This window comes from Cuculus canorus, chromosome 1, assembly GCF_017976375.1.
Source record: "Cuculus canorus isolate bCucCan1 chromosome 1, bCucCan1.pri, whole genome shotgun sequence".
Lineage (NCBI taxonomy): Eukaryota > Metazoa > Chordata > Aves > Cuculiformes > Cuculidae > Cuculus > Cuculus canorus.
Window position 1 is genome coordinate 7,640,003 of NC_071401.1, and position 13,776 is coordinate 7,653,778.

At 39.0% G+C, this 13,776-nt stretch overlaps 1 protein-coding gene across 2 annotated transcripts in view; it reads right to left on the reverse strand.

The window, feature by feature from the left end:
* The window catches only part of XPO4 (exportin 4), an 83,584-nt gene that overhangs the window by 34,532 nt on the left and 35,276 nt on the right, over positions 1–13,776 (reverse strand). Inside the window, exons 5-6 of one of the 2 annotated variants that reach the window (XM_054079000.1) lie at positions 6,660–6,776; positions 5,767–5,920 (exon numbers count right to left, since the gene is read on the reverse strand). The exons of the other annotated variant lie outside the window; for it this stretch is intronic. Of the exons in view, the coding sequence (XP_053934975.1) occupies positions 5,767–5,920; positions 6,660–6,776 (271 nt within the window). The remainder of the gene's footprint in view (positions 1–5,766; positions 5,921–6,659; positions 6,777–13,776) is intronic. 2 annotated transcript variants of the gene reach the window in all.

Here is a 13,776-nt window from a genome sequence, read left to right on the forward strand (position 1 = left end):
GAATTTATAATTTTAAAATTGTAATTTGTAAAACAAAATTAAAAATTGAAGTTTAATATGCTTCTTGGAGGTATACATTAAAAAAGAAAATAGAAAATAAACAAAGGTGTAGCTTTCCTTCCATTCTTTGCCTCTGTCCCAGGAAAGGACTGACGGGTGAAGACGAGTGTCAAAATATTTCCTATCCTAAAGGCAGCCACAAGGGATTATAATGTTTCACTTCAGGACTTCCTCCAAATTCCAGTATCCAAGAATGGATCCCAAAGACTTTCTCCTAAGAGATGCAAGGGTTGCCCTTCCACAAAGCAGTAAAATTAGGAACTCAAAAAAATCAAAGCCGAGATTTCTTCTGCCAGACCCCTATGTGCAAATTTGTCCACAGGAGCAAAGAATTCTGAAACAGAGGGAAAACTCCTGGAGTGCTAAGGAGCAAACATATTTCATAAAAGTTCTTTTAATCACTCCACCTTTGTTGTTTGGAACATTTCTGGAAAGCTTTGTATCAGACTTTAAACTTACATTTTACAAATAAAAACTGCATTAGGAAGCTAACAGCTTGGAAATCTGCCAGCCAGTGTTACAATGCTAGCGCAGTGATTATATTTGGCTTGCCAACTACTCAGCCAAGCATGTGGGATGAGTTTAGGAGCGACTGTCTGTTGCTTGCTGCCCCCTATGGAGAGTTCTTAACAAACCTTTACGTATAAACGTATGGTCTCAGCAAACACATCCAGCATTCAGGAGAAGGAACCATTCAGGAGAAGGAACGTATGCTTAAATCTTTAATAATTAAACACAAGTATTCTTAACTGTCCTAAGAATGAAACAACTCCTTTGCGTTGGAGACGCTGGACTCATTGCAGCAACAGGTGTAAGAAGCGTAGGAAGATCCAAGCTAATTTTAAAACTGGCTGGTTCCAGAGCCAGTATTGGTGTAGCCTTGCCAGAACCAAGTCTCACGTTGAGCACTCAAGTGGATTCTGCAGCTCCTGCCACATCTTCCTGCTATGGTTAAACAGCTAATAGGATGCAAGCTAACCATTTTAAGCCTAACTTACACTTAAATCACCTGAGCAGAAGTGACAGCCCTACACCTGCAGCTTCAGAGTCACCTTTCCATTAGGTACCAGCTGCCATCTCAGAAGCTGATGACAAAGCACTGCAGAACTGGAAACCTAAAACCAATGGAGCAAGAAAGCAGAAGAGGAAAAAACCTACGTTTTATCAGTTCCCTTTCATAAAAGTCATTACTAGTCTCTTTTCCCCTTCTGATATTAATATTCAAGATGCTCTTACATTGCAAACTGATTTCAGAATTAATTCAGGAAAATACAAATGATGAAACAGTAACTGTTATAAAGTTCAATATCACAAACATGTTTAGTGCACTATGACCAAATTCAGAGGATTTGTCAGTCTTCTTGCTTTTGCCCAACTTCATCTTAAAAAGTTGCTAGAAAGGATCATCAAGAAAACATCATACCCTAGATATAATTTCTAAACACCAGGATCAAAGTCAGCTCAGTTTTCACCTAAGAGTCATAATTTTGATAAAAGTAAAATGCAGCCCTCTTTTGCACTTTCTTAAATTCAGCTGTTCTAGTTACATTGAAATTATTTTTGTATCCCAAACAACCCCCAGGATAGTAGCCCAACCCTTCATCTTTCAGATAGGACAGACTGCTTAAGTAAATTCAGGATAATCCCAAGCTGCTAACAAACACAAGACCAAGGAAAGCAGCACCACTGCTGAAGCAAATCTGTGTTGCTGTTCCTCAGTACAGGTTCAAACATTTCTGTAGCTGTGCAGCAAATCAAAGTGGGGACCTCAGCCAGCTAAAAATAAGAAGTTTTCAGCCAGGTCCCTGCTGAGTATCACCCAACAGGGAGGTGCTAGGGCAGAAAGCTTTTTCAGTAGCAAAGCCAACTTGAACGTTCCTCAAAATGAATCTCAAGTTTTCTGGAGCGCTATTTTTTTCATGCAATTCCATTATATATAACAAATGCTACCAGTCTGGATTGGATAGAGTACAGATCTTGAAAGGCTGCAGAACTACATGGTTCACCGGATCTCCCAGAAACCTGTCTCATTCTGGCTTGAGGTTTAAAAGACGTTTTCAAACTGAGAGATGAAGAGCTTGTTTCTTCAACTGTGTGGCCGAGGAATACAGACACTTGAAAAAAAAGTGTTCAGATCAGACAAAAGCTTCAGTCAATTCATACAATTGCCATCGTACTATTAATTTCAATGATACAGCAACAGTGCACGTTAGTGGAGTGCGCCCCATTAGGTTTACATAACCCGTATTTTAAATTCAATTAACTTGAAAATTTTCTAGCTTGCCTCCAAGCAAGCAGAGGCACCAAATCCGAAACAAGAACAGAAGTTCAAGTTGCTCTTTATTCACAACCTATATCCCCTATTCATTAACACATGGGTTAAGTAGTTCTATGACAACTCCTAATGGACAAAATCTTATGTTCTGTTTAAGATCTTTTGCATTTGAGGATATTGAATTAGTCTCTTAGAACTGGCTGCCAAGAACAGGTAAATCCCAAAGTCAAGAAGTGAGAAACATCTCTGGAGGTAAAAGAATATAAATTATAATTATATCCCGACTCCACAGGACATATTACATATTCATGTCAAGGTGCATTAAAGCCCAGCAACATTCAGCTCCTTAACTGGAGGCTCACAATGTACTAGCAGTGAGATCCTTCAAGGCACTCTTGTAAAGGAGAGGGCCATACCTCCTAGTACTAATCACCTGCACTTCCTTAATTAGTCAGAACACTTATTTAAGAAAAGATGTGGTTAATACTAGTCCCACCCAAGTAAATATTATTAACATTGCTGCAGCAGCACAGAAAGAAAACTCTGCAGAAGCCAACATGCCACAACAGACTGCCATGCATGCAAAACAGGAATCCTCTATTATTGTCATTTCCAGCAGTACTGACAAAAGACTCTGAAGCATTTGCAAACACCGGGTGAATTGATACCTTGAGGTAGCAGATAAAAATAACCATAGATGACTGCCTTTGTGTTAGGAAATGAAATGGAAAAAACTGCAAATGACTGAAAAGATGCCACCTAGGTCATCATGCCCTGCCTTTGCTACTGCAGGCACTACCTCCCAAGACACTAAAAAATTACTGAGTTCCCACTTAAAAGCAGGTAGGTCCCAGCCTCTCTTTGCTCCTATAAGACGGCTATTCCAGAAAATATCTTTCATCCCAGCTCTTCTTGCTGTCAATAGACAGTTCAAACTTACTCCAAGTAACTCGTCTGTTACAACTGATCCATTTAACAATGCAACACATAATAAATTATCCTGTAACAGTAGAAGAACTCTTGAGAGGTTGTGTGTTTAATTCTCACAACTTGAATCACTAAGTATTTTGCCTCTTGGTGATGGTCCCCTTAGCACATTTACGCTACTATCCTTTTTTGGAGATACAAGAATCTTGCTAAAGGTTATACACAAGTACTGCGGATTACTGTTGCTGTAGGGAATACCGAGTATCAAAACTATCTTGCCAAGGGAAATACCAACTAGAACAAAAAAAGATATATCTGCAGATACAATGGATCGTTTTACTTCGAGTATTAAATTTATGCCCATTGCTTTGGCGTATGTACTGTCAAGATTTAGAAAGAGGATACCAAAAGGACACCAACTGATCAATCAACACAGCAATTCTTACGTTCTTATGTAACGAGTTATCTATTTAGAAACTGCAGCCAAGTTTCACTGCCCTTGAGCTAACAATCAACAGTTACTTTTAAACTGGTCTTCTTAGGGAAGACAGATTTATGCCACAATATAATCAACATGGTGCTGTACACGCCAACGTTTATTGGATCTTTGTCAGGTAAGACCTGCATTTCTCACTAAAGTCACTCCAATTTCTCTGAAAGCAGGTTGCTACACAGATGAGAGAGATCTAAGCCAGTGCTTTAATTCTTACATCAAAATGAAATGTCAGTGGTAGAAAACAAGATGGTATCAAGTAGAGCAGAAGTTACGAAAAGATCTGAAACAGAACCATGTAAGAACACTTGTGGTGGTTCACACCTGACCTCCAGAAGTAGCTAAAACTTATTTACCAGCTATAGTATCTCAAGTAGGGCAAGTAGCAGAAAACACTTAACGCTGAGCTGCAATGACTCGCTTAGCTATTTACACTTATTTACTAGCACCCATAGACTAAATAATTTCATATTATATAGAGTCATAAAAGAAAGTTGGAACTCAAGGCTTCATATCTTCCCTGTAAACACCTAGCTTCACCCACCACTGTAAACCTTAGCCCACGATAAAGTGCTCATTGAAGAACTTCACTTTCAAACTATAACATCAGTACTTAGCACTACATTAGAGGCTTGCACAGAGCAAGACTAAAATTCAGAGGGAACTACCTCTGCCCTCCACTGCATAACACAAAAACATTCCCTTACTATTTAAGATGACAGCTTAGGGGGAAAAAAAAAAAGTGTTCACACATTATTTGAATTCTTACAAATCCCAAATCCTCTTCCGAAAACTTTTATGAGATTCAATAATTTAATTCCAGTCTCACTCTTGTAGGTACATGCACTGAACTCCTCTCTGGACCCCAGATGAATCACTTCAGCAATTAATAGGAATGGGATATTTTACTTTTAATCCAGGGCACCTTCCATAAAGACGATAGAACTGGTATCCTGTTTCATATAAATTTCACTTTTGTTGCCCACTGTATAATGAACAGAATCAAAGACAGAGACACACAGATATCACCTTCTGACTGGCAAATCACAGAACATTTAAATGCAACATCCAGATGTAGGTATAACTTCGTAGCAATTTCAAAAGGTTTTAATAAAAAGGTTTATAAACTAGCTTAAAAATTTGGCTCTTGGAACGTTTGCTGAGCATCTTAAAGACACTAGATATTAAAAGAGGCGTTGCAATGCTTTACTACAAATGCTGTCTTAACCCTGTATTAACTACAGAATGTGATTATTTCTGTAATATTCTTCAAGCCTATTTTTTGGGCTGAGCATTTTTATATCTTTTTTCTTCTGTCCCTCAAAGAGACTCTCTCTTTGATTCCCATCTTCTCCTATACTTTCCTTATCCACCTTTCCCTGGACTTTCATAAACAATAAGCATCACGAAGATGTCAAAATGGAAGTAATGGTACCTCTGTGTTGCCAAAAAAGGTGCCATTTCTTCTCTGAGCTAGCAAATACTTTTTCATCAGGCCAAATGGAACCTATTACATCTTCTAGTTTATGACCATGCACTTTTATGGGGAATCAGTTGAGCAGGCACATTCCTAGATGATGGAACATTTACCTGTGCCCTCCTCTTCTCTAAGGGAGAGAATTAGGACAGAGCAGGACTCCGCATAAAGATACAGCCAAGCTTAGACCTCCTTATCATTTGGTTCTGCACTAAAGCAGCATATTACACTTTTCCTCTCCCCTGCACCAGCCAGGTAGATCAACAACCCATTGTGAAGAGCTGTTCTGCTGAATGAGTTTTGCCTTTGATATAAAACACTTTAAAACTGTAATGAAGAGCAACACTAGCTTCTGTACGTAAGCATCTGTTAGCAAGCACGGCCGTGACAAAGAGCACTAATGGAAGAAAACATAAGACTTATTTCACCCTTGATTTATAAGTTCTACATTTTTCCCTCCTCACAAAGACTTCACTTATTATCCAGAAGTGACCCAAGTCAGCTGAAATAAAGGGCCTGACATGAAAAGGATATAATTTGGAGGAAGGAAGTTCCAGCTTAAGACCTGATTGGCTAGTGCAAGATAACGCTGAAACACTGAAGACATCTGAGCATTGAGGTTTTCTCGTCTGCTGAATTCCTGAAGTACCTCTACTGTGAGCATGAAGATCTGCCGCAGATCATCCTCCTACAGTCAGGACAAACACAACATATTAATAGAGTCTCTCACTCATTAAAATGTTTATTAATAAGAAACACTTTTTCAAGGAGAGAAGAATATTCTGTATTCACCCTATTTTTCACTAAAATATAGAAAATATTCTGGAGGTTGTCGGTCAGAACCCCCCACTTCTGACAAAATCAATGGATTGTTTTTGTAAAGAATAAGAAAAAAATCTTCTCATAAATGCTAGTCATTAAAAGAGAAACTTAACAATATGTTTTTTAACAACTGGTGGAGGAGAGAGTTGGTCTTTGGCAGGAAAAAAAGTTGGTAAGTTGTTCCACAACAGTCAGTTTAAAGCAATGCCTTCACAAAAACATTTCTGTCTTGCCAAACAATACATCTGAGACAACCAGACTACACCATCTGCAATAATATTTTTAAATACATAGCTCTCCTTGGCTTTAAACCAAAGCTATATTTAAGACTATCATTGTTCCACAGAGTATTCGTTTTGTTTGCAATTGGTAGCCAAGGAATTAAAGAGTCCAGCCGCATAAAGAGCTCTAGCTCTACATTCATAAAATGAGCAATAAGGGATTGCACCTTTTGATACAAGTTTTTAAAACGTACATTATCAAATTTCCTGAAGCAGCCACTATCTGCATCTATAAAATGCACCTGGCGCAAAAAAGTACTTTTGCTTCTCAAAGTTTAAATTTTAGAAAGACAGGTAGCATACATTGATACAGAACTAGTTTACCTGAAATATACGTTTACAGTTACCATGGAACTCCATGCTTAGTCCAATGTTGCTGGTTTTACTTGAACTTGAGAACTCGCTCAACAACGCCGTTAAAATGGAACAGGCCAAAGTTTGCTATAAAAAAATAAGGGGGAATAATATAACTAAAAGATGTCCAATAACATAATACCATCTACTTTGTCCTTAAGTTATTTTATTGGCATATTTCTATGACTATTACCTCAGTTTCTTCTAACACAAACTAGAACAACTCAAACTTTCAGCAGAATAGATCCTTGGATGAATCATCTCCAGAATCCCTTACAAAAAAATTCAAGTATGTGAGCAACACAAAAAGCTAGAACCTATGTGATCATCACTACAAAATGGAAACAAACTTATTGCAATCCATTTCCCAGCCTTGCTGTTTATTTTCTCTCCTTGTGCAGAGGGTTTTAAGGGTATTAGTTCTAGAGAAGATTCAATTTCCATTTACTTCTATTGATCCAAGAGTTGAGGTCACTCTTAAGATTTTTTTGGCCCTTCTTTGCATTTGCTACACTTACCGTGTTGGTGTTTGATCATGATTGAATTTATATCACCAAAAGTGATAAGAGCCAGTCAAAAACACTCCCTTACAGTACACTATCTACTCCATCTTTTCCCTCTCCTCCATCCAAAAAAGAAGAGGAATACGCAAAAAAAATCTCTGATGCTTCAAAGCTTTTGGATACTTCCCTCCAAAGCACAACATCCACAAGTCTCAGAAATAACCTTCAAAACTACTCTGTTAGAACAATGTCTCTGAATTGATATTTGAGAAAACAGCACGTTAATTTTAAAGAAACGGATCCATGAAGACTTCAGGTTTAAGTACCTTTTTAATTCTCAAAATTATGGTAAGGTAAATCAAATGTTTATCCTAAAACACAATTGAAAAGTCAACTTTTCTTTATGAAACACACTGCTCCAGCCTTTGCTGCTGGTTTTTGAAACAAAAAAAAAAGCAGCTTTTTTTCCTGATGCCAAAGTCCAGTAACCGTCATCACCAGTTTTTATGTATTTTGTAAAACACACAAAGGGGAGTAAATATTGTACAGCAGAGGTGCAAGAACTACTTCAGAAGTGTGCCATACACTACTGTAATGAGCACAATAGACTCCACATACTGACAAAATGAAAGCACTTTTTGTTAAAAAGATGTTCTCAACGAAAAACTTCAAAATTACTGGCTATCCTCCCAGACTGTTTGGAGCCAAGGTGCCAGGGATGGACAGAGGGATAGGAATTGTTAAAGGGTCATGCATGCCAGCGAGTGTCCAGGGGTTAAACAGAAATATGCACACTACCTCTGAACACCCGAAAGATTAAAGTGGAGATGATACTATTTATGCAAGCTCATACAACAGCTGAGACCAGTGCCATCCACCCACCAACTGCAACATCTTTGTTCAGAAATGCCTCTGAAGTCAGTACCTTGACCCTCCAGACAACTAGTTATCTTAGCCAGTATACACTGAATTAACATTCTTACTTGCTAAATAAGTCCCAGACAGATTGAGCATATTGGCTCTGTGATAATACGTGGGTTTTCTCTTATACTACACACTAAAGCTGTACAGTGAACCAGAATATTGCCAATTAGTTGCTAACTCCAAGCTTTCACATTTTAAGGAAACAACTATTTATTTCCTTAAGTGTACTGCTTCTCATCTACAGTCACCGCTGTCACATTTCACATATGATAAAAGCAATGTTTAGCCAGTGAAAAACAGCATTACACTTTAAACTACTCCAGGAAAAGTGCAATTTTATCAGTTCTATACTAGACTGGGAATTATTTCTAATTAGTTCAAACATTTCAGTATTTCGCTTCCAAATTTCTGTGTAAGCTATTTACACAATAAATACTTTTTTTGTTTAGCAGAAATCCAGATTTGATTGAATATAAAAAAATAGTGTAGACTAACACCGAGTTTTAACAAAGCTCCAGATGAAAAGAATCTGAGGAGAAAAAACCCGCTAAAACCCTCCCATCCTACTCCCAAGGGCTGACTCTAGAACAATGCTTCATATAAGAATACATGTTTTTAAAGCAGTAATGCAAAGCTGCCAGCAAACACTGCACAATTTCATTATGTGCCAGGAGATACAGAAGCCACACAAAGCTCTCTAAATGCTTTAGAACTGAGGCTTTCATTTTATGTTTGAATTACTGACACACTGGTATTTTTCAGCTTCTGAGAAGCCATGATGTAAGGGCATGATTAGTTAGAATTACAAATCCGTACAGTTTAATGCTGTTTGATACCATGATTACCACATGGCATTAATGATTACAATAGTACAACAGCCTGCCTAAAGCTAAGCTGCTTCTGCTTTATCAAGCAAAGACCTTAACACCAAGCCACCACCCAGACCACCACAGGACAAGTAGGGCAGGGATGCAGATGACTCGTCACTTGGAGTCGGCTGCGGGTTAGTGGAAAATAAATCAGTAAGTCCAAATGACAATTAAGGAGCAACAGGAAATATTTGTTTCCACTGTGATTACAAATAATTAAAATTAGCTGAAATAACGGACATTTTCTCCTTCCATTTTCTCCAGTTTGTTTATATGGTAAATAATAATTTATCCTTTCTGTTGGGACAATAATCTGCAATTGCATGATAAAAGTGTGTTCCAGATTGTTTTGTGTCCTTTTATCCTAATTTCAAGAAGAAATTTAAAAGGAAGGTTAACTTTCATGACTTATGATAAAGAAGTCTCTTCAAAGATGTACAAGAGCAATGGATGCAGCTAGCTCGACTCAATCTGCTAAGAGCCTGATAAAGCAGCTTAAGCAGTGACCTGCCCCACTGATTTCAGTAAGAGCCATTTCAGGTAGCTCTGAGATCAGTACCTGCTTTAAGTGTGCAAAGAGAAGCGTGACATTACTAGAGATGTACATGCTTTACTCCCTCCAGCAACGTAGCTCACAGTGAACACTAGGACACAGTGCATCCCTATGCTTTCCTCCCCCCAGGTGAGTTCCCAGCATCCTGCCAACTCCCTCACCTTGGTATTTTGATCCCTGGGGTGCAAATCCTGCCCCATTCCCACACCATCGAAATCACAGAATCATAGAATCACTAGGTTGGAGAAGACCTCTTACTTAAATCATCGAGTCCAACCATTCCTATCTGCCACTAAACCATGTCCCTGAGCATCTTGTCTACCCATCTGTTAAATACCTCCAGGGATAGTGACTCAAACACCTCCCTGGACAGCCTGTTCCAGTGCCCAATGACCCCTTCTGTGAAAAATGTTTCCCTGATATCCAGTCTGAAGCTCCCCTGGTGCAGCCTGCGGCCATTCCCCCTTGCTGTGCACACTGTGGACACATCCAGGCTCTCTTGTGACTATCTGCATCTGCTCTTACCCCTTGCATCCATGAGGAATTGTAAGTACACCAGTATATCCAAGTTGTCAGAGCAGGAGAAGACTAAAGATAAGATACTGGCCAGTAATTTAAAATTTACTGCAATAGCAGGCTGAGAGGTGATTGTTTGAAATTAGTTTCCTAGAAGGTAGGTGCCATCCCCCAAGATTAGATTACAGACAAGAGCAGAGGAACAGATCAAGACCCAGTCCTTGCAATCTCAAGCATTTGCACAGAGCTGCATATAAAACCACCCTGCTTCCCAAAACTGCTATAAGACTACAGGAATTTACATAGATTGCCACTTTCAGCTGAATATTAACTAATTAACCTAAAGAACCCGTGCCCTCCCTTCTACTGAACTCCTCTGAATACACAGTAATATTTCAGAAACTCTGGAACACACACAGCTTAAGTAAACTTTAGTAGAAGTTAAATTTTACTATATGAAAAGTAACTCTACTGAAGCTTAACTATTAATATTTTGAAACGCATTTTTCTAATGTACATATATGTTTGGTATGAAGACACTTAAAAGTACCCTAAACAAATGCAGGCTGTTAGAAGAAAGGCTTCAGAAAAACTGAAAACCAACATTAATTTCATATAAGCCAATAGAGTTGTGCTCTGAAAAATAAAATCACTTCCTCTTGCACATAATAAAATTGAATGCACTTACTACATATAAAGTTCTAGGGCAGAAGGAGGTTTTTTGTTTCCTAGATTTTTTTTTTTTTTAAGGTTTTTGCTATGCCACAGAAGAGATTAACAATATGACTTAACAATACAACTTAACAATTTCTACTTAGTAATAAGTAGAAAATACACGTGATTCTGGGCATTATATTAAAGTCAGATCTGAATGTCTATTGTCCAGTAACGTCATTGACTTCATACCAGTAAGAGTACACCTCTGAACCTAGTTTGACTCACTTGCTAGCAATTTCACTAGTTCTGCCACAAGTACATACCCAAACAATAACTCCATCTAACAAAATAAGATACTTCTCTTGTTGAGAGCAGACAGCCTCTGAGAATAGCTTGGCACTGACCCCAGTTAGCTTTATTACCAGGAATAAACTTTATGAAAGATCGCTACACATAAAATAGAGCCTCAGCTGCTCAAACAGAAGATCAATGGGACTTGTGATAAGAGATTAACTTGGCAATCAGACACCCAGCAGTAACAATGCTTTAGTCGTTTTCTTTATAAATTACTCTAACAAAACACAGACACTACAGAAAGGACACACAATTTTAACAGTAAATGACAACATTTATACATATTTCATAAAATGCAGATGCAGAAGGTAAATGCATCTTATTCCTCCAAATGGAATGTCCCCCATAACAAAAGCTAAAGCCATAATGTTTGAAGGGATTTCACACTTGTGCCTGGACTGCCCATGGAATAAGTGAACCGCTTCATTTGAGGGTAGTTAGGTTACAAAGCATCTGAAAGGAAGAAGAGTTCAAGAACAGCTTAGGAAAAAATGGACATGTGGTACACCAGCTCCAAGGCAAAAAAAGCCAGCCGACAAAGCAGAGTGAACTACACCACCAGAAGTGTTTCCTCTGTTCTGAAATTCAGAGCAGTGATACAGCTAAACTGTTAGAGGCTTGATTAAATAATTAATTTTACTATAAAATCTAAATTATCAAGCGTCCCCCCACCTTCTGCAAGTGTCATTTATACCTGCAGAAAAGTAAGTATATTTAAAATAATGATAGTCTCACCTGAACAGAGAAAATTATAACATCTACCCTGTTATATCAAATCACTGACATCCTGAATATGTATTTGGAGAACTTTTTGTCTCCATCCACATAATGTCAACTCTTGTCACCGAAACCAAAGGGAAGACACAAGAAGCATTTAATAATATGTCTAAACCAGCCGATTTTAACTTGCACAAGAGTAGGATGAATCAAAGAGTAAATATGCTGGGGGTAGATTTGCTGTGCTGCTCCTAGCGAGAATGTGTCAAAAGCAATTTTACCACATAAGTTGTTTCAAGCAAGGCTTCCTTTACAAAGGCAGTAATATACTCCTTCCCTAACTTCTTTTGATAAGCACAGCTGTATTTGCTAACATTTTCAGAGAACCTAAAACACCAGAATGTAAGCTGCAACTCCAAACAGAAAGGGTAACACAATGGCCACAGGAACAAAAGAAATACCACTATGTACACAGAGTAATTGGGGCCACTCTAGCTTTTCAACTTGTGAACAGTGAGCAACAGAGCTGAAGTAGTAGTTCCCATCCAAAGAAATCCAAAAATCATTCTGAACAAAGAAAAGTAAGGACCAGGAAGAACCCACTGGATTTTACCTGCTTGTTCCATCCCAAACGAGCCAACTGGCAGAAAAAAAGCTGTAAATCAGGGACAAGATGATAGTAATAGGACCCACAGCTGCAGTTTTGTGCTGTAAGCAGAAAGGGCCTGGCTGGGCAGTGCACCCCTTTCCTCCCATTCCTCCTCTGCCACCACGCAAAGACAGACAAGCAGCACCAGGTTAACACAACACACCTACCCTGCTTCCCTTTCTTTGGGGGGAAGCTGGTAAACCAAGCAAAGGAAACCCCCAAGGTTGACCTGAGAAAGAGAAAACCAATTCCTCTGTGAATAATGGGGGGCCGTAGGAAGATGATCTTGTGGTATGTGAAGCATGCAGCCTTTGGCCAAAGAGAGAAGGGAAGTAGCAGCCTCTATTAACATTGGAAGAGGTCCAGATAGAGTTTGCTGGAGCTTAGGGTGCAAAACATACTTTTCTTTGAATCTCTGGGGACAGGTGAAGTTGTGGACCAGCCATCGGGAAGAGGGGGAAAAAAAAAAAGTACACTCATAAAAGAAAAAGTGAAGGTCTGAAAACCATTTTTCTAGCGGTAACATAACCATCTCCATGTTGAAGGGTTTAGAGGTAACATAACCATCTCCATCTCTGAAAGGCACCAGTTGAATCTCTGCCTCTACAGTAGTTACAAGAATCATATAATAGTTTGGGTTGGAAGGGACCTTAAAGATCATCCAGTTCCAACCCCCCTGCCATAGGCAGGGACACCTCCCACTAGATCAGACTGCTCAATGCTCCATCCAACCTGGCCTTGTACACCTCCGGGGAAGGGGCAGACAACTTTCCTGGGCAACATGTGTCAGTGTCTCACCACTCTCCTGGTGAAGAAATTCCTCCTCATGTCTAGCCTAAATCTGCCCTCTCCAGCTTATACCCATTGCCCCATACCCTATCACTACAAGCCTTTGTGAACAGTCCCTCCCCAGCTTTCTTCTATCCCCTTCTGGTACAGGAAGGTCACTAGAAAATCTCTTCTGGCCCCGTTCCAACCGTTCCATATCCTTCTTATGTTGAGGAAGAACAACCTCAAGATTTTCAATTAAATTCAATATAATGAATAATAAGACTAGCCATGCAGCTTGCCAACAGTACCACCCAGCTTTAAATATGGATCATCCTGGCAAATGCTCTTTGTCAGGCAGGTGTTCCTTCTCCTCTACTTTTCCCAGCATTCAATCCTGGTTCTTCTTGCCTGCCTGATGCCAGATATGCACAAGCTGTGTTACATGGCTGTGCTTTACAGCAGATCTGCTTACAGGAAAAAAAAAAAGATGGAGGTAGAAGTCTGGTTGTGTTTGAGTAGACTCCCACACAGATCCAGTTTATTACTAAACGTATATATTCAGAAGGTCACCACC